The 21,138-nt window shown below is 47.0% G+C and overlaps 1 protein-coding gene across 3 annotated transcripts in view; it reads right to left on the minus strand.

The window, feature by feature from the left end:
- The window catches only part of ADCK3 (aarF domain containing kinase 3), a 54,841-nt gene that overhangs the window by 15,708 nt on the left and 17,995 nt on the right, over positions 1-21,138 (minus strand). For 2 of the 3 annotated variants that reach the window (XM_014951169.1, XM_014951168.1), the window contains exons 5-8: positions 16,609-16,683; positions 9,658-9,780; positions 5,670-5,755; positions 4,404-4,544 (exon numbers count right to left, since the gene is read on the minus strand). In XM_014951169.1, coding sequence (XP_014806655.1) covers positions 4,404-4,544; positions 5,670-5,755; positions 9,658-9,780; positions 16,609-16,683 — 425 coding nt within the window. Of the gene's footprint in view, positions 1-393; positions 536-1,102; positions 1,197-2,692; positions 2,775-4,403; positions 4,545-5,669; positions 5,756-9,657; positions 9,781-16,608; positions 16,684-21,138 lie in introns of all 3 variants that reach the window. The other variant, XM_014951170.1, reaches the window with a different exon arrangement.

Consider the following 21,138-nt stretch of genomic DNA (forward strand, 5'->3'; position numbering starts at 1 on the left):
TATTTCCTGTTAGGGCGGTGAGACACGGGAACAGTTTGCCCAGAGAAGCTGTGGCTGCCCCATCCCTGGAGGGGTTCAAGGCCAGGCTGGATGGGGCTTGGAGCAACCTGGTCTGGTGGGAGGTGTCCCTGCCCAGGGCAGGGTGTTTGAATGAGATGATCTTTAAGGTCCCTTCCAACCCAAACCATTCTGTGATAGACCAGCCTGGGAGATTCCAACATCACTGCCAAATTCCCTACACAGACATCTCCCAAGAGGTTCCAGGCAATCCCCAATTCCAGCCCCACATCCATCACACTGCTTAGGGTTTGCCCTTCCACTGGTCTACCAGCCATCAGGCAGGCCAAGGGTGCTGCTCTGAGCAAGGGGAGAAGCAAGACCACCCCGTGGTACCTCATTTCGAATCTCCTGGCTCAGGTCAACAGCTTGATCCAAGGGGAAGCCAGACACCAGCTCTGTGGTCAGGACGTGCTTGCTGCACAGCTCATCCACTACTCTTGGGACGTAAAAGAAGGGGTGGTCTTTCAGCAGCTCCCTAGGGGATGGAGAAAGGAGAGGAAAAGGTCAGGAACCCCAAGAGCAGCCAGGCCCCTCTGCAACGCCCCACACAGCCCCTTCACACCTCCTCTCCCCACACCCTGGCCGTGGCTGCCAGGAGCTGTTTCCCTCAGCAGTTACAGTAGGGATCAAGTCACCAGAAACCACGCAGCTCACAGCGGCTGCCAGCTCCCGAGGTGACATCTCCGGCCAGAGCAGTGACATTAGGAGGGGTACATTAAGGGGTTCCTCTGCTCACCCCACTTCAGGGCCTTTTCCAAGGGGAACAATGCCACAGGGGCAGTTCTGCAGAGGGACTGAAGGGACATCCAGCCACCAGCAGCTTTCCCTGGTCCAACCTTCATGTAAAACCAATCTGGACCCCCCTGACTGAGACAAGGTGGCAACTCTAGGGGACAGCTCAGGGCACAAACACACACCTTTCTCCTGTGCTACATCCCAGAGCGGGGCATTCATCTCCCCATCATCCCTGAAGTGAAGCAACCCCTGCTGCATTTCTCACACACACAGATGGGAGAGGTTGAAGGCAATTGCCTAAACATACTGGAATTTCCTTGCGCAGTCAGCTTCTCTCTGGTAGTCACACTCCAGGGCCAGCTCTCTGCTCAGGACTTCAATCAAGTGCTCAGGGAACAAACCTGAAAGTCAAACAGCAGAGAAGAGGCTTAGAAAAAAAAAACAAAAGGAGCCCCTCAGGCTAAGCTTTCCAGAGCTGCAGCTGAGGAGCAACCTGCTCATCCAGCCAACTCCAAGCTGAAGAGAGCCCCAGAGAGCCAAAGTGTGTTTCCAGTTAGATACAGGCTCTACACCTGCTCCTAAACCAAGGTACAACCACACAGTTCTACAGCAGGGCTCCATCCTGCCCCAGCTCCCACCCCACAGACCAAGCTGGTGTTGGCATGGCTGTGCAGACACACACACAACAAGGAGTAGAAGGAACCAAACACCACCCTGGGCAAAAGGCTCCAAACCATATCTGCTTACAACTGGGAGCAGCCACTGCCAGGCAGAAACAGCCAGCATGACTAAGAGTGACCTGCAGCAGCACATAGGCAGGGCCTGAGTTGCCAAGTCCAGTCTTCTCAGTCTTGAGCTGGAAAAATCAATCTACTTCTTGGGCCACACACAGCTGGGACCACAGCAGCCTCTGCAGGGCCCTGCCCAGCCACCACAGAGAACAGTCCCAGTTTTTTTCAGCACCCAGCCTGATTTTAAAACAATATTTGTACAATCCCACTAAGATTTACAGCTGCCGCAGGCAGATAATTGGAAAAAGGAGTAGCAAGTCCTACATTCCCTGTGGGGAAAAAAGGGACTTATCCCTGTGCTAAGACACTGAGCTGAGCATGCAGGCAGATAATTGGAAAAAGGAGTAGTAAGTCCTACATTCCCTGTGGGAAGAAGGGATTTATCCCTGTGCTAAGACACTGAGCTGAGCAGGCTGCACGTCTGATGGTTCTCCACCTCTTCACAACTCTGGAAGAACAGAGACTGACTGGGAAGAGCAGTGAATGGCAGGCATGGGGGGCTACAGGAACCACGGAGAAGAATGAGTTCTGCCAAACGTACCAGAAAGACTGGAAGAACAGAGACCAACTGGGAAGAGCAGTGAATGGCTGGCATGGGTGGCTACAGGAAGCACGGAAAGAATGAGTTCTGCCAAACGTACCAGAAAGTAACAGGGACAAAGCAGGAGTACCTCACCTGAACACTGCCTAGGAAACCATCAAAAGTGAGTATACCCTGATACTTTATACTTTGCCAAGGGTCCCCATGGGTCTGTCACCATAAAGAGCACTCAGAGGCACATTTCTGGCACATTACTCATGGCCAGAAAAAAAAAATGGTAGGAAATGCACCTGAGTGGATAGTGGAGCAGGCACATGCCTAGCGAGAAGGGAGCACAGCGTGTCTCCTCAAGTTGGCCTTGCCCCCACTGCCCCTCCTGCTTTCTGCAGGAGATCTCCTGGGCAGCCTTAGCAATTCTTAAGTCATTTTCACTGTTTCCTTGAGGCTGTTTCCTTCCCCCAGTCTACGGAGAGAAGCAGGCAATGCCCTGCTTGAAAGGGTTTAGCAGAACTCAACACGTGCCAGCGGGAGCACAGGGCCTGCCAAGGGTCTCTGCCTTTTTTACCTTCAGGGAGAATGTTGCTCATGCTCAGGACAGTCATCAGGTTGTTCACATCACTGTTGATGCTCTGGGCGACGCCGGGGTACTGCAGGACAGAACAGGAGAAGGCAGCATTGGGATTACATGAGCTGGTTGAACACACTGGTGGCCCCAGTGTCTCATCCACAGCAGCAGGGCAAGCAGTGAGGCCCCAGCCCTGTCCTAGCAAAAGGTGCCTCCTCCTGCTCTTTTTCACCTTGCCCATCAAGCCTCTACTGCTGTGGAACAGAACATGTGCTGATGCTACAACCGGGGTACTGGAGGACAGAACAGGAGAAGGCAGTGTTGGGATTAGATGAGCTGGTTGAACACACTGGTGGCCCCAGAGTGTCTCATCCACAGCAGCAGTGCAAGCAGTGAGGCCCCAGCCCTCTCCTAGCAAAAGGTGCCTCCTGCTCTTTTTCACCTTGCCCATCAAGCCTCTACTGCTGTGGAACAACCTGTAGCATCAGCACATGTTCTAACTCCCCATTGCTTTTACATTGGCCTAACTTCAGGGAGTACTTTGGACACAGTGTCTCATCCACAGCAGCAGTGCAAGCAGTGAGGCCCCAGCCCTCTCCTAGCAAAAGGTGCCTCCTGCTCTTTTTCACCTTGCCCATCAAGCCTCTACTGCTGTGGAACAACCTGTAGCATCAGCACATGTTCTAACTCCCCATTGCTTTTACATTGGCCTAACTTCAGGGAGTACTTTGGACACAAATGGCTTAAGACCCCAGTACCCATCCATACTGCTTCTCTAGTTTCCCTACTTTACAGAAACCACCAACCAGGTGACCTACTTTGTCTGGGGCCAGCTCAGTCAGAAAGGGACCTCGCTCCTTTGGATTATGAGCAGTGCTGTACGAGGGGTTTCAGCTCCAGAACTCAATTCTCATAGAAATACCTGCCTGAAGTTGCTGACAGCTTTAATGTGAATTGGTGAATACCCTCCTGGGTTTTAAGACTGCCACTGCTCAGTCACAGAGTCATAGAATGGGTTGGGTTGGAAGGGACCTTAAAGATCACCCATTTCCAACCCTTCTGCCATGGGCAGGGACACCAGACCAAGTTCCTCAAAGCCCCATCCAGCCTGGCCTTGAACACTTCCAGGGATAGGGGATCAGCTTCTCCAGGCAACCTGTTCCAGTGTCTCACCACCCTCACAGGAAAGAATTTCTTTCTAATATCTCATCTAAATCTCCCCTCTTTCAGTTTAAAACCATTACCCCTTGTCCTATAGCTCTCCACCCTGATCAAGAGTCCCTCCCCATCTCTCCTGTAGCCCCTTTTAGGTACTTGAAGGCTGCTCTAAGGTCTCCCTGGAGCCTTCTCTTCTCCAGGCTGAACAACCCCAACTCCCTCAGCCTGTCCTCTTTAACCTTTGAGCTGTGGCCAGGAGACCAGCCCAGAGAGGGCTCTGACCTACGGAGCAGACAGGACCCTCGCACACAGCCCTACAAGTACAAGCAGCCCCTCACCACCATCATCCCCACGCTGCAGTGGTTAATACTGGCTCAAGCTGCAGGACGTTTTCTGTCCCTCCCTTCTGCTTGCACTAGGTAAGATACCACTGGGCCCAAATTTTCACTTGCATTAAAATGTTGCTTATCTATCTCACCGTGAACATACTATACAGCTCCCCTGCCCATCTATGGGCCACAGACAAGTGATGAGGCTGATATGTGAAGCCCACCTGGATTTTCATGGCAACTTCTTTCCCATTTTTCAAGCGTGCCAGGTGAACCTGACCAATCGAAGCAGCAGCAAAGGGGCGTTCTTCAAAGGACTCCAGTTTATCCCTCCAGTTGGGGCCGAGATCGTTGTTCAGAGTTTTCTACAAATAAAAATAAAGCATCAGGGCATGGGAAGTAAAGATTTAAGGTTTTGACTATTGGAAATCACATTCCTCTAAGGTGACTCACGCAGCCTATAGCAGGTCCAAGTACCTGAACCCTGATTTCTAGACTATATTCTGTTCCTTATTGTCACACACCATCACAAGCCATGGTCCAACCAGCAGTGCTCCCCCAGCACTGATCAGATGGTGATCAGATCTGCGTGAGGCTTTGCTGCTCTGGCCTAAAGGACAGAGATCTCAGGCACAAACACCCCTGCCTTAGCCTTAGCAATACAAACATCCCCTTTTGGATGCCACTTGTTGTTATCTTCCAGAAAACGTGCAAGGAGTTCGTTATTTCTCCTCTTTCATCACACTGCCAAGCTGAGCAGAAGCAATCCAGGCATGCAAGAGTGACTCTCTTTAAGGCAATATTGACAATTAAACATCCCAGTCTGCTTTAACAGCTTATTTGCTACGTTGCCAGACTGCCATATTTAAGTCTTGGCTCTGCTTAGTGTCTCTCAGAAGATAAGTGGTGCTGGCAGTTCCTTTTGCATCACCCTTCACATCTTAATTTACAGAGGGAAATAGAGAGAAAGAGAGAACATGTACATTGGGGAAAGGAAACAATGTGCTTCATTCTGGTTCTTCTTGATGGTGGGTTAAATTTAACCAAAAAGGTAAGGACAAAGTTGCTGTTAATATTCCATCAGTCTAAGGCTTGCAAATCTGTTTCTAAAATGGGATGTAGGCACTTCTAGACACTGGTTTAACATCTAAGAGAGAGGAAAGAGAAGAGGAGCCTACATTCAACAAGACCCTATAATCATATTTGTATGCAACATCCTGTTCCATCAGCATAGTCTCGGGACTACGTGGGGTTTTTACCCCACATTTTTCCCCTCTGTCTAGAGCTGAGCCTCAATGTTTTGGAGAGAAAACGCAGCATATAATTGAGAAAAGGAATCAGATGTCACGTACAAGTGAAAATATACAACATTTATTGACAGAATACTCTTTAAAGTCCCCAGCCACCTCCCTTACTGGGGTATGTCACAGGTGACATTTATTCTGTTATTTTCCCTCCTCCCCTCATAAGCAGGAAGGAACATTCCTCACCGTCATCTGCTTTATGGGCATGAAGTCAGCACTCTGACGGACGCGCTCAAAAATCCTCTGGAGATGGGGGTTGATGAAGGCATCATCTGCCAAGGGAAAAGCACACGGCAGTCAGCACGAGCACTGCATTCTCCAGTTCTTCAGCACACAAGGAAACACCTGCACTCAGACAAGCCAGGTTGTCCTGCCCCCAAAGCACACCTCGGTGGAGGTTTTGGAAATAATTCCAGTTCAGAAGCTCTTCCTACCCAGCAGCAGCCCCCGAGGCACACTTCCTGAGGCTTTAGAAAGGAGACAAACAGAAGTCCTGTGCACAAGTAGCAAAATAAAGGGAAAAAGCTGCTCCTTCCTTTTCACTCTTGCAAAAAAGCTGCGCGTTACCCAGATATCTCCTAAGCCACCCTCCTGCTGTAGCTGGAGAAAGTTTCTGTGCGCCCCCTCCCAATTACCAAGGGGAAGAGGAAGCACAAACACACTAGAAAGCGTGCTGAGCAGCTTTTTATACTTTAGAATCAAGCATCAGTTGTCACAGTGCTCCCTGGCAGCATTGCAGAGAGCAGGGGGCAGCTCTGGACACCGCACAGAGGCTTTCCTCTCCAGGAGAGGCCACCGTGTCATGGAAGGACAGGTCACAGAAGGAAGGCCATGGAGAGCCATCCCACCTCTCCCAGGTTCATAGCGTGGTTTAAAACATCACTTACACAAGTATCCAACTCTTAGAGGAATCAAGATTCAGCATCTGCTACAGTAAACAACTACCCAAATGCAAAGCAGCTACAAGTGGGCAGAAGAAAACACAGCTGAGCCAAAAGTAAGTTATTTTAAGAGTCAGAAGGATTTAGCAAGCAAATATTTACACTGATAAGAAAAAGGAGGGGGAAGGGTACCTTAAAAGATTAGTCCTCTCCTTTGAGCAAAGGCTTCTACAACAGCCCAGAGAAAAACCACCAGTTCTGGCAAACTTTTCACTTCATAAAGGCTTATGGAGAACTTAAATTTATCAGCTGCTCTCCCAACACTGGAAAAAAATCCAGGCTACCAGCCTTAATCCTGAAAACTCAATCTGCACGTGCACTTGTGACATTCAAATAGAAATCCATGATTCCTCTGCATTTACAGATGCACGAGCTACCATAAGGCTATCCCAGGAAACAAGAAGCAAACAGCTCCCTTAAGAAGGCTGGGAAGAGGGGTGGAAAGGAACAGCAACAGGAAGATACATGATGCAGAGACATGACATTAATACTCAGCGCTGTTTAGAAATTCCCACTGAAACCACGAGCAGCATGTAAAAGGATTAACAAATCCCCACTGTGGAATCACCAGGAGCTTTTAAGAGGAGCTCCCATTCCATCACTGCAAGTCAGAGATTAACAGGCTTTGCAGGAGCAGGGAATAAAGCTCCTGTTGGGACGGGAGAAGGGCTCGACATCACATTTGTGATGTCAAGCCAGACACCAAACTTCTGCCCTATCATGGGTGGTGTGTCACTGCCAAGCCTCTGAGCATTATACACACTATTCTCAAGGGTACGTGACAGTATCAGCCATGCTGCTGTAACGCGATAACCTGCACCTCCCAGGATGGCTGTGCAGGGAGAGAACAGGCTCACTAAAAATGACTCCTGCTCCCAAGAAGCCATTCGCATCAAGGTATCAGGGTCTGCCACAGGCATTTGGCATCTACTTCTGTTATTTTCCTTATTGCTGACATCTGAAAACCTCACAAGGCATTTCAGCCCTTAGTCTGAGAAGGCATTCTTAACTGGGGCTGCGTGACCACCACCACTTTGTTCGTTAGCACACCACCAAGTAGCCAAGAACCTTGCAAGTCCAGACCAACTGTGCAGAGACTCAACAGCTACGTTAAAAATCAGTCGTGCTGCAGAGGCAGCTCTGACAAAACAAGGCCTACAACATGCTGATAAACAAGGTTATGTGTCTTTGTGGTGACCTGATGAGACCTTACTGGATGAAAACACGAAGCAAGAGTCAAGACAGGGCTCTCTCAACTGGCAAACGCAGCTGCCTTTCCAACACCTTCCAGAGCCACGCACTGGGAGACACGGGATGGTTTTGGGTCCTTGGCATCCTCTTTGTGCATCACCTTCAGGGGTGTGGGTCCCCAGCAAATCCACCCACCCCCAGAAGCAGACATCGAGGTTTTTAAGGACACTGCTTTGTAACTTCTGGTTGGTTTAGCTCCCAGGTGCTCAGTTGCACCTGGACCAAGCAACACAGAGCCCCCATTTGCAATTAGCACACACCCCTGTTAATAGAAGATGACAATTCAGACTCAGCAGGTCACAGAGAAGCCCATGAAGTGGCAGGAAATGTGTGAAGCCCTCTCAAAAACCAAATATTTGGCACCACTGGAAGTGTCTAACCCATTTCACCACAACTGTCCCTCGGCAAGGTTACCAGAGGCATGTGCCCTTGCCAGGCTTTGGAGCACCCCACGCACTCGTCACCAGAGTCAAACGAGAGCTGGGCAGGTCCACAGAGGTTGGTGAAGGCCTGTCTGTTCTTGACACCCAAGTGAAGTCAACAGGCAAGTGTTGGACACTCCTGCCAGACTTCAGTAACATTAGGAGACAGCAGGCAAGCATCAAAAATCCAGAGCATTTCTGCTCCTCAGAGCTGGCCTTTCACAACTATTCCATCTTCACTCCCATCCAGGCCTTGGGCAGCTGTGAAGTCTCTAGACACACGTCAGATGCAACTCAATAACATCCGAAGAATTTTAAATAAATCTCCACCTGTGGTAGACAAGTTGACTTCAGAGGTGACTCCTGGACATAGCTCGCTCACCCCACTTAACCAGAAGCACTGGCCACAGAAAGCCAGGAGCACAGGAGCTCCTCCTGGACCTGCACAAGGAACCACCAGTCACTGGCACCTGACAGTTTCTAGAGGGTAAGAGAACAGCATCTGGGTGGCAGCCTTTGACAAAGCAGCCACTGCCTCCCCCCGGCTTTGTCAGCATTGCAATCAGCCTGGCACACACCTAAACCAAGTGATTAGCAAATGAAGAACAATGAAATGCCACAATCAGGACTCTCAGGAACAGTGAGCTGGTCTCGCTGCACAGGCCAGCCCAAAGTATTTAATACAATACCAGATCCAGCCTCATCAGTCAGCACCTACAAAAATTCAAGTAGAAGCACAAGCCAAGCAAGCCGAGTACTTCAAACACTCAGACACTGACTCAGTTTCAGTGACATCTTGAAAGCTATTTCCAGACAACCATAACAGCTATTTTTGGCTGGTTCTTTCCTTCCCTGTCAAGTTGGGTAGGAAGGCAAAAGATAAGGGTTAAATTCAGCACACCTGCTATCTCCCAGGAGTAACCTGACAGTTGAGTGCAGACCCTGATGCCACTCATGCCTTCACCTGTGATCACTGACTTCAGAGCCCAATGGAGTGAGTGCCAGTTTGAAGCCTCCTCAAGATGAAAACAAGTGCTTTATACCTGATAATCTTATCCATTGTACTGGCCTTTCCAGCAAAGCTTCAGGGCCAGCAAGCATGTAAACCATAAACATGCTGCAGTGGGAGAGGGTTATGGATATAACCTTGACTGCTTTTGGTGAACAAAGAGCAGGATCGTGTTCTTGTCATCATTCTCCTCCTTTATACCGGGACACCTCTGTACGGTGTGATGTGGCTCTGCTTCTCCACAATTGCTTTTAACACAGGCATGAAAATTCACCTTCGTTCCAACCAATTTCACTTGTGTGCCTGACACAAGAGGGGCATTGGGAAAGTGATATTATAGTGCACATATCTAGTTATTTTGTCCTGGGATTAAACTGAACTGAATCAAACCCATCTCCATCACTGCCTTCACATGAAGAGGCCACTTGTCTAGGCTATCCACATTCACTTGACACTGATGCCAGCCAGAGAGCTGACTACTTTTCACAAGAAATCAGTTGCCCCACCTGGCAGCACTGAGGATAGGTCTGAGGACCTGTGCTACCACTTACCCTGGATGCTTAACATCTGTCCCAGCTTCAGCGCCGCTCCCCGCACCTTGCACAAGGTTCTCACAATTCTTTCTGCATTGGCCTCCGACAGGAAGGGGCTGGAATCCATCACTGCCTTCTTTCCTGAGGAGAGAAAGTGTATGGATGAAGAAAACCCTTACCTCTGTCTGCTCAATTCATTCTGTTAGTCCACATTTGTCCTATCCCAGAGAAATCAAACTGGGACTACACTCGGTGCCTTCACTGCAACCCACTTGGACACCCGTGACTTGTGCTGACTTTGACATTGCTGGCTTGAGGGCCAGCAGCAGCAGGTCCCAGCAGCACAGACATCCACAGAGGCTGTGCAAACTCTCTAGGATCCTGAGTGGATGCCAGTGCTTGAACTCACTCAGCCTTCACTATATGAAGTTCTCCCAAGTCCCACAGCACAGGCTGCAGCATCACCATAGCCTCAGAGGAGCACTGGGGGTGAGCCACAGCAAGGAGGAATGGTCAGAAGCTTTGACCATACAGTGGGACCAACTGAGAACGCACTGGTACTTCTTGGGTGGGAGCAGGAGGTTTTGTCCTGGTGTGAATCCCTTTCTCCCACCCCATAATTCTCACCCAAAACACATAAATTCATAATATATAAACATATATTGCTGTGGAATTGCATATCCAGAGTATGCACTAAGGCACCTATAGAGAGCAGATGCAACTTTCCCACCTCCAAGTCCACAATAACATTCGTTTCTAATCAAACTGAAATTTACTGTCTCCCGATGCACAGGCAAAACAAATTCACCATGGCTGCATATCAGATTTTGAAAAAGCAGCAGATTGTAAATTTGTGATGAGGTTAATCAAGCTAGTAAAATCCAGGGAGGCTGGATAGAGTCCTCACAGGAGGAGTCCAGCTGTGATACCGTGTTCTTCTTGGATAAGTGTGCTGGAAAGGAAATTAATTCCTGCTGTCAAGATTGCCAACCTTTTTCCCTTTCACATCCTCACACGTGCATGGCATTCCTTGCCATGTTCTTATGGGCAGCTTCCTACTGAGAAAGATGCTGCCTTTAGACAGAAGAACATCTCGGTGTAGCCAGTCACTTGTTCTAGTTTAGTAGTCACTTGTTCTAGTCTACTAGTCACATAGAGGCCATGCAGGAAGGAGACCAAACCCTTCTGTCCTTATTCTCATCAGCTCACACAGAGCAAGGCCCAAAATATACGTACTCAAACATACACGTTCCTGTCCCTAAGAACGGGTAAAGCCAGATGTCTGACAGGCTCACTAGGTGGTCATTGCAACCACCTACACACCAGGTCCAAGTATGCAACAAGTTTTGATGTGGCATAAGAGGCACTTCCCCACCACTTTTATTTTGGTTTTTTTGGGGGGTTTTTTTTGAAGTAGAGGGAAGGAGACCCTGATTCCATTTTGTGGCCCCTTTGGGAGAAGAAACCCCAGAACTCCTTCTCCAGTGTGATTCCCAGTAGAGTGGGGACAGAGGCAGGGTGCACTCGCCAACCACTTCTCCTGGGGCTGCAGCTCAGCTCCTGCTGATGGAGAGCCAAGCAGGAGGAAGGTCAGGTCTTGCAGCCAGGCTGCAGGCCCCATGGCTGGTATGCTGAACTTGGAGCTACATTTTGTTTTCCCCCACACTTTAGAGCAAAGGGTACTAAGGACAGAACAGCTGAAGCCCCCGTACACAAGCAGCAGGGCCTAAAAGGCACAGCAGCTGCAACAGCCCTGAAAGTCTCAGGCAGATGGAAGTCACTGGTGTGTCATACAGGGAGACTCCAGAAGAAAGAGAACCTCTCTGTCTCCAGCTGGCTCTGGGGAAGGTGCACAGAGGGGGCTCAGACCAGCCAGGGGACAGGAAAAAGAACAGAGTCAGGCTGAAGTAGCTGCTGTCTAAACTCTGGTCATCACACAACTTGGTAGCACTTCCTTGAAGTGTTAAGCGTGTTACTGATGTGACAGATGCCGTCCTGCCCTTGCTTACAAAGCTTTTCCTAGAGAAGCAATACCCCTGGCAGCACACACAGATGACAAGCACTGCCCTCCCCTCTCCTTCAGGCTTCCTTTACCTGTTTTGTGGGAGGGCAGCAAGATGGCACTGCACGTGGGACATCTATCTACACAAATCCCTGTCCTAAGTAATGAACATACATGGAAAGGAACAAAAGCACCAGGTGGGAGTACACAGAGAACATACATGGAAAGGACAGAGGAACAAAAGCACCAGGTGGGAGTACACAGGACAACCATCCTGCTCTTGACAGCAGGATGCAGAGAAGCAGGAGGGGCCCAGAAGTCACCATCTGCATCACACACAGCAATTCTCAGAGCACATTTTGCTCTGGATCCTGGATGTAAGGAGTCTGAGAGACTCAATATGTAGAGCTGCCCATAGAATGGTTTGGATTGGAAGAGACCTTAAAGATCATTGAGTTCAAAGCCCCATCCAGCCTGGCCTTGAAGGGCTGGATCCCAGGGCAGAAGGATGTGGCTTTGCCCACTTGAAAAGCTGGCTGTGGAGAGCAGAGTGCTTGCAGCCATCTAACAGAGCTCTGTCTCTCAAGAATCCCACCAAAAAAAAACCTCTGTCCTTAGCAATGATGAGGCAAATAATCCCTCACAGGAGCTTCATCAGACACACAGGAGCTAGGGAAAGTCCCGAGTCAAAGCCCTTCCTTCCTCCACACAAAAACATCCTCCTTTGAGTCTGCAGCACAATAAAAGGGTTAGTTAACGATTAAAGTCACCTCCAGAAGCCAATGAACCCTGACAATTTTAGACAAGTCTTATCAGAGAAAGAGCCAAACACAGGCACTCCCCATCCTCTTCTCCTGGTGTGCTTCTCACTGAAGCCAAGCCCACGGGGCCACTACCTGATCACCAGGTGATCCAGCCCCCAAGCACGTGATGAGCTGTTGCTTGTTTATGTACTTTGCTAAAAGTGGGCATGAACAAGAAGGTGACCTGAAAACAAGAGTCAAAAGCAGGTTTATGTAAATGGAAAGTGAAGAGGGGAGAAAAAAAAAAAAAAAGAAAACACGGCTTCCATGGCTATGTGGAAAGAAAGCAGGGATGAAACTCAGCACAAGTTCATGAAAAAATATACCAATATTCATTAACTGTTTTTCCCAAAGACTGCAGGTACCTTTCCATGCTACAAACAATTTCCTCCCCATCTTAAGATCACAAAGTTGGGGTTGTTTACCTGCTTCATCAGGGAAAGAAAAAAAGGCAAACAGAAGTCACATCTAAACAAGTTACAGCAACATGGAGATTTCAGAAACAAATGTTCCTGCAGCCACGGTGCCTGGAGACCATCAACTCTTCCCCAGCAGAGGCAGATGCCCTCAGGAGCGCTCAACCCACGTCTTCCTTTCCAAATAGAGAATTATTGTGAACCCTTCCAAACCTGTGAGCATCTCACTGCTCTGGTGTTGCTTTTCCAGCTCCTTGGCCACTGTCAAATGGCGAACCAGCCACCAGGCTTTGCCTGTGTTTTTAGGACTATTCGCCACACAAACTTGGGGGCAAGGGAAGAGACAGGAACACCGAATGTGCTTAGGACTGAAAACTCAAGGAGATTGCACGATTCCTTTTCATAAGGAAACAAGTTTACATTCAAACCTAGGCCAGCTGCCAGCCCTTCGGGGCTCTGTCCAGCCTGGCATTTGCAGAGGGTCCAGTACAGGTCATTAATAAGTTACAAAATCGACCTTGAACCCAGAATCTCTTTACTAGTAATGGCAACTATTTATCTGGGCACTCTTTCACTTTTATTCCTGGAAATTTATTCTACCCTCCTATTCTCACCTCATGCCAGCCTTGCACTTTAGATACACACTCCAAATACTGAGACTGCCATCAAGGTCACCGGTGACCAAGGAGGTTATTTTTAATTGGCTACATCAGCCAAGAAACATCCCACTGGAAATCAAATACAGCCATCCTTTTTTTAAAAAAAATATGATGAACCAAACAACTTAAAGAGAGCAGCATTAGGCCCCCAAGCCCTTAAAAAACCCAAACAAAATAAACCAAAAAAAACCCCAAACACCAAAACCCCTGTACCTTGTCACAGGAATTTGGTAGTAGAATTTATATCCAGGACATCCGGCTTGGATGGAGAAGGAAAAAAATTCATAAACTCTTGCACCAACCTTTTTTGTTCTAGGATAAATCCTTTAAGTAGTGAATTGTTTATAGAAACAGAGATAATCCAAGGCAGAGAGAGAAGGGCCCTGTGGCTACTAAACAAGGATAGGGAAATGGAGCAGGAAAAGACAGATCAGCACTTGTGCAGTCACTAGAGAACGTGCAGGAGAGTTGACACCACCAGGATCACTTGTAGCTCAGGAATTTTTGGTTTGTGGTTTTGCGACTAAAGGACCAGTGTTTCAAGCTCCATTTTTGAGGTGTCAAGGCACTTTCTGGACTGGACAAGAGGAGGGTAGCCAAGAAAAGGCTCTTTCTTGTCGCTCCTGGATGCCAATGAGAGCATGAAATCCTTAGGCATGCCTTTCGGCATATACACATCCCACTTGTTTAAGTTTGAAGTGCCAAGAAGTTACTATTAATATTGCAGCAGTGGGGAGAGAAAACACATCTTCAACCAGCTTTCAGAGAACAGGACAATATGTCATTCTCAGAAAGGGGTCTGAGCCCAAGTTTATGGTGCTGGCAGCCAGAAAATTCAGACACAAATGCCTCAAGCTGAAATCACAAAAGGGGTGCAGAAGTATTTTTAAAGAAATACAGAGGTACCCATGTAAATAGATTTCCCCCAAGAACAGCTAAGAGTAGTACTGCCAGAAGAACAGTAAGAAAATGGGATCTTGGGCTCAAAACTGCACACGTATCCTCTGCTGCACATTCCTGAGGGAGCAGAGCCCACACAGGGGAGGTCTCATCCACACAGCCTTTCCCACCACCATAAAATCCTGTGGAAAATGCATCCAAGAAGAGTCTTTTACTTCTGCCCCCACTCAATAGTTGCTGCTCTTTTCTCATGCTCAGTCCCACTGTCCTTCTCCTTTACAGAGTAACCATCGCTCCAAGCCGTTATTCTAAGCATTTGGGATGGCAAACAGGGGAACCAAGAACACAAGCAAGACAGCTAAAAATAAAAGCCAAGTCATTTTCTAACTCCCTTGCCTAGCATTGAAGTAGGCAGTTCTCATTGCTTGCTTTATTCTTTAATTAATATTTGTTCAAGAAAATTATTCTTCCGATAGCATGACCCAGACTACAGAGAAAGCTGCTGGCACAGAGTTATAGCTACAGGGGAAAATAATAGTTTTCCTAGCAAGAAGAAAAAAGCCTAAAGGTGCAACTGCTTTATTACAAGGAGAAAGTGTCTGTTGCCCTCTAAAGAAAAACAAAACAAACTAACAAAAACATCAAAAAACCAAATCCTTTCTCACGCTGTAAGGAAGAGAAACAAAGCTCATGTTAGTCCCTCAAATTCCATAGCTCTACAAGCTCATGTTTTCACTTTGGGGTGTGACCCATTAGAAAAATAATCTGGCAAGCAGAGAAATATCAACAGTTGCGCAATTCCTCCATTTAAAGCAAACCAAATCATCCGCTTCCAACAGGTATGAACAACTTGTCAAACATGGCAAGCACTGAAAGCAAAAGCCTTCAAGGATTCTCTACGGGATGGGCTGTGTTTGCCTGAATGCGTGCTTTTAATTCAAAGCAAAGAAACCCTCTCAGCCTCAAACACCTCAGCTCATGGAGAGAAACAACAACCCTTTGCCAAGGATCCTTTCTCTCTGCTGGGCTGTTCTGCATTGCCCAGTTGTACAGGGAATAAAAAGATGCAAGTATTAAAAAGCAGTGCTCTGGGTGGCACACAGCCCCTGCCTTCACCCTGTCCCCCCACCACAGGGAATGTGTTTCATCTGCTGGGATTTGAGTTTTTTGGTTTTTTGTTTGGTTTTTTTTTGGTTGGTTGATTATTTTTTTAGGGTTCCCATCCCTCTAAATTTGTTCACCCATTCCAGTACCTCCTGGAAGAGAGGTTCACACCGTCTGAGTCTCCATACTTCCCTGGCCCCTAAAGAAGGCTGGGGGAAGACACAAACTGGCCTTGCAGTAGAACAATACTGGCCACAGAGTAAAATTACAAGGACACAGCAGTTGTCATCATCTCAAAGCAATGCTTCTGAACCAGGAATGATTTGACTTCATTTATTACTTCTAGTTGCAAGTGCTTAAGCCTTTCCTCGGTTCCCTCCAGCCACTGGAAATAAACACACCAACATACCAGCCAAACCAGAGAGACCAGCTGAAGACCAAACAGCCTGCAGTAACTGTAACAAACGACTTTACATTTTGCAGTTTCCCACCAAAACGTTTCCTGGATAAGAAACAAGTGAGTGGAGTCCTCAGCTTTAGAGTTATCTCATGTTTTCTAGAAACGAACACCGCGTACTTTCTATGCCCTAAGCCATTCACCCACGCACAACCACTCAGTACCACTGCATTTTACCAACACACAAGCTCAGGAGAAAGCTACCATGACACAGCCAGGTACAACTCAGGAACATTTTACCTCCAGCTTCAAACAAGCTGCAAAGAAAACAGGATCAGGTCGATTTGCACGGCACAGCCTTTTGACCTATTATGAGAATACTTTAGAAGGAGGCAAAAATATAGATAGTGGAAGTAGATAATTGCCATTTAACAGGTACATAAAGTGTTTGGTCTCTCTTAAAAGAGAGCAGCCATCCTCCAAGTTCCTCCTAGGCAGAACATCCTTGGAGGTAGAGAAGGATTGTGTTAAAAAGAAAAGAACTACCCATATCCCCCTATTATTCTGACTGCCTCGCTGTCTCAGCTTTCAAAAGATAAAATCCTGCAAATGCAGGTAAACTCTGTCTGGGGAAAAAAAAAAAAAAAAAAGAGGAAAAAAAAAGAATGAGGACAGAGAAAGGACTTACCACTGCGTTCCTCGGGTCTAAGACTCTTCTTTGCAACTTCTGCCAATGCCCCAATGCCAAGACCAACGGCTAGTCCTTTAAAATAAGCAGAACAAGAATTAAAAAAACCTTCTGAGCCACATACAGAGGCATTTTTTCTAATTAACCTTAAGCCACACAGTGAAATGCACAGCAGCAAGACAGCTTGATGAGAACATGCTGGCTTTTGCAATGGAGTCATCTTCAAGTTTGACACTGAACAGTTTTCTCCTGTCCTCCAGCCCAGCATGCCAGCCGGGTGCCACTGGGGTGGCTGGCTTTTATAAAGCATGTCACCAAGTGCTACTCAGAGCTCTCTGCTCTGGCTGAGGTCCTGCTGTAGACTCAAATCATGGATTTTAGAAGGAGGGAAGAAAAAAAAATAATAACCTCACAAACTTGGTTCTCAATGCACAATTCTCAGGAAAAAGCAGGATCCTCCTTATCCCCACCACAGTTGGGTGAAGTAAAACTGTATTTAGATGAAGCCACTGCCAGTGGAGATCAAGGCTCTGTGACCCCACTGTCTAAGCATTTGGGCTTATTTCTGCTTATTCGCTGTCTGACTTCCACGTACTCCTTTACTATCATGAACCAAAACATGTTTTTCCCAAGGCCCACCTTATGCAAGCAGTGTTGTAACCTGCAATTCCAAGGAGCTGCGCTGGGGAGTAACCCTACAGCCACAGCAGGAGCAGGAGACCAAACCCCAGCACTCCAGGTGCACTATCTCCCTCACAAGCAGTGACTTCTGGGGCGTTGTCTCAGGGCCACAGATTAAGCCACAACTACAAAAGAAATGTTATCTGCCTCCACTAACCTGACCAAAGCCACCGAAGATTAAATGAGACCTAGATCTAATCACGCAGTAATTTGTACTACCAAAGGTCTCGCTGCCTTCACAGTTTCAAGGTATTTATTTTTCTGGACAATAAACAACATGGGCAACCAGAACAGCTGGTGCTTCTTCGTATCTCCTCAGCGACAGTGCATCCCTCTATGCCTTACTCCCACACCACCAACAGTACTTAGGGCACATTTTCCAAGCACCCCCAAGCCTTTCTTGAGGCACTTTGGGACAGCAAAGCCAAAACTTAGTCTTTTCCCTGAACATCCAGGGCTTAGAAAAAGCTGCCACTTCTCCGAAGTCTCAGTTGCTCACTTCACTCCTTTGTTCCTACCAAGCTATTATTAAAAGAACTATGAAATTAGGGAATTAAATAATGGCCTATATTCCTCATGGCTATAACTCCATCCACTAGCAGCAGTACTAGGGACCATTTGGATCCTGAACTTCTGGAAGGTATTACCTTCTCCTTTATTAACTTGTATTTCATTCACTGTGGCATTTGGAGCACACACAACTCACCTGACAAAAACCAGCATGGAAAACCACCCTTCCTCACCTTCCAGACTGCAAGTCTTCCAGAAAGCAAGTACTAGACAGGAGGGTTCAGAGCCACAGCACTTATTTCACCTGTTCCCAGGAAAGAGTCATCCCTCCAAAGAACCTGCAGGCTGCAGAAAAATCTCCTCCTCTGAGCCACGAAGTCTACCAATCTTGCACAAGTCACTCCTGACATCCTTCCTTTTCCTTGTCTGCAAGATGAGTATTTCTTCCAAGATTAATCATCTGGGGACAATTTTCAGCATCACTAAACAGCCACGGTTCAGCAGCTCGGAAAATAACATCCCCAAGCACCTCTAGAAAGACACACTCCTGCGTTTTGCACTTCATGCAGGCGGATTATTTCAGGCCTGCAAAACACCACTTGGTTTTATACCAGCAGAGTGCCTCTTCAGACATTTTCCAGACGTCTCCAGCACCCGTTACACTTCAAACCAAGCCCATCAAGAGATGATCTGGACTCAGTTTTCTTCAGGAAGAATCCTCTTGCTCAGCAACTGGCACAACAAAACAAAGAGGAGACTGAATGGGCTCTGCTCGGCCTGACAAGCACAGGGGTGGGCAAGACTCTCTCCTGGAGCAACTTGGGCCCTGGTTTCGGTCATGTCAGACACCACCCAGAACACGTTGCAAACTGCAGACAGCTGGGCATCGATTTCCACTAGCTTTCTGAGCCTTAAATGCTCACCAGAAGAAACCCACACTCACTTGTAACTCAACGTGATAATCTGAATCCTGTGGCTGTCAGTCCTGTAGATAGGTTAATAAGATACCTCAAAAGAGGTTAGCTTTATTTTCTTTGCAAAATTGCTACAATCATATTAGATCTAGACTTCACTAGAAGCTTCCTGAATTTTCTTTATTGCAAAAGGATCTTATTATATCATTAAAATAACAAACTTACAAACCAGAAATATGATTAAGGGAGACAGAAACTGCTTAGAAAAATCAAATGATGCAAGGAAGAGAGAATGGAAATAAAGAAAAGATCAAACAAACTGTGTGGGTGGAACTGATGACCCAATCAGGCTACAAAACAAGCACGGAGCAAAAAACTGCAAAAAAAAAAATCTGTTTTACCAATTCCAACCTTGAGAAGAAAAAATAAAATAAAAAAATCAAGGATGATATTTAGTACTATAAATACAGCTACAAGCAGTCACTCCAGCTGCTGCAAGAAGCAAACAAAAATACATACGAAGGACAAAAAAGCTCAGTAGAGGACCTTGTGCCTCAGAGAAACATTAGCTCAGTATTACATGCAAGCATTGGAGAAAGTAATCTCCAATCTTTACAGCAAGAGGTGAGAAGCCAGGCAAACTCTGCAGGCCAAGTGTTTCTGTCTCCTGTTACTAATTTGCCCATCACCCCCCTGATATCAGAGTGTCCTGACACCACGGCTGAGAGATCAACATTCCCTATAACACTGGGGGGACAACAAAAAGCACACGAAGGCAGGAGGAGGAATGATTCAAGCGTGAATGGGATCATGTCAATACCATGGAAATTCAGCTATCTGAACCCCAGGAATAGTTACATGAACTCTGTTTTTGACCTACTCAACATCCTTCCATCTTCTTCAAGTCTAAAATGACAATCTTCTAATATGGAAATTATGAAAAAAAATTGGTTTTATACCACCAAGAAGAGTCAGAGTCAAATGCTAGTTTGACTGGTGTGGAGGTGGTAGGGAAAGAATCCACCTCAACCATTGTATTTCCCACAGTGACTTCCTGGAGTCTTCAAATGAAGCTGGCACCCCAAAGCACACAAGAAACAAATCGTGCACAAAAAGCTCACCTGCTCTAAGCTTTACTCCCTCATGGATATGGAGCACCCTCCTGCCCTTAATTATTTTACGCGCAATGCGAAGAGGCAGCTGGTAGAGCAAGAAATAATCATGTCCCTACCCTTCTATCCCCTATTTAATTCTAACCATTGGAATGTCCTAGGAAGCAAGGACAGAGCTGGGTCACTACTATTCCACAGGTTAACAGTGACATCCATGGCAAAAGGACTCCTTCCAGCTGTTAGGGGCTCCCAAAAACCAATAATGTAATTGAAGACCCTCATTAAATCATCCCACATCTTGTTTCTGAAAAGGCAAGACAAGGAAGCGCATGAGAGAGACCACACTGTGCAGGCACAGGGAACTTCCAAATGACCTATCACTGGGCTTTGAAACTCTTAGTTTACTTCAAGCTTATCTTGCCTTCACTAAAAAAACCAAAATAATAAAGTTAGGTTAGATCTCTGGTAAGCAAAAATCAATTCTCATCTCAGTTGGAAACTGCCTCCTGTGCGCTCATGAGGCTCCCTCCATCAGCTTCACTCCTCAGCTTGCAGGTGGTGTTAAAAATTGCACACATTACCTCTTCCATCACTCCTGAGATTAATGCTCAGAAAGGATGGCCAGTGAGTGTTGTTTGTTAGCCAACACACTGACAGTGGCATTTCTCTTTGCTGTTGCAAGGAAAATTCCAGAGGGAAAGGTAAGCAATGGATGCAAAACAAGAGACTGGAGAATCTGACCACCATTTTTACAACACAACCTTCCCTCCAAAAATCAGTCTGGAAGCAAGAGCTCTGTCTTACCAGCAATTTAAATCATGAAAAACAGAAAACTGGAGGAGAAGGGCGAGACCAAAAAATAGATGACACACAGATATGCCTGGAGATGCTGCTTATTTTCTTACTCTCCCTTTGTGGTTTTGGTTTGGTGAGGATTTTTTGTTTTGTTTTTTAACCTGAGGTTAGGAGAAGACAGGTAGTTAGTTATATTTTGCATTGAAGCATGAGTCAGCCTTTCCTCATGCAACAGCCTGGAGTGCCAAGAGCCGGAGCATCCAGCGACAGTACTGGAACTCAAAGTTCACAGAAAATTTGGTCATCTGCCACTTCACATCCACCAGCTGTCGGCAAGCAGCTTCAGACAAATTCGGAAGATGACAGCTAAAAGTGCTGTGACACTTTCCATAAAAATCAAGGCTGGATTACAACAGAGATCTGTGTGCTGCTAGGGCTTAAAAATAAAGAAGCCCAGTTAGTTTTACAGTGACGCCTTGTTACTCCAAAAAGCAGATCATGAATCCTGCTTCCCTTTC

This window comes from Calidris pugnax, unplaced genomic scaffold, assembly GCF_001431845.1.
Source record: "Calidris pugnax isolate Ruff unplaced genomic scaffold, ASM143184v1 scaffold24, whole genome shotgun sequence".
NCBI classification, from domain to species: domain Eukaryota; kingdom Metazoa; phylum Chordata; class Aves; order Charadriiformes; family Scolopacidae; genus Calidris; species Calidris pugnax.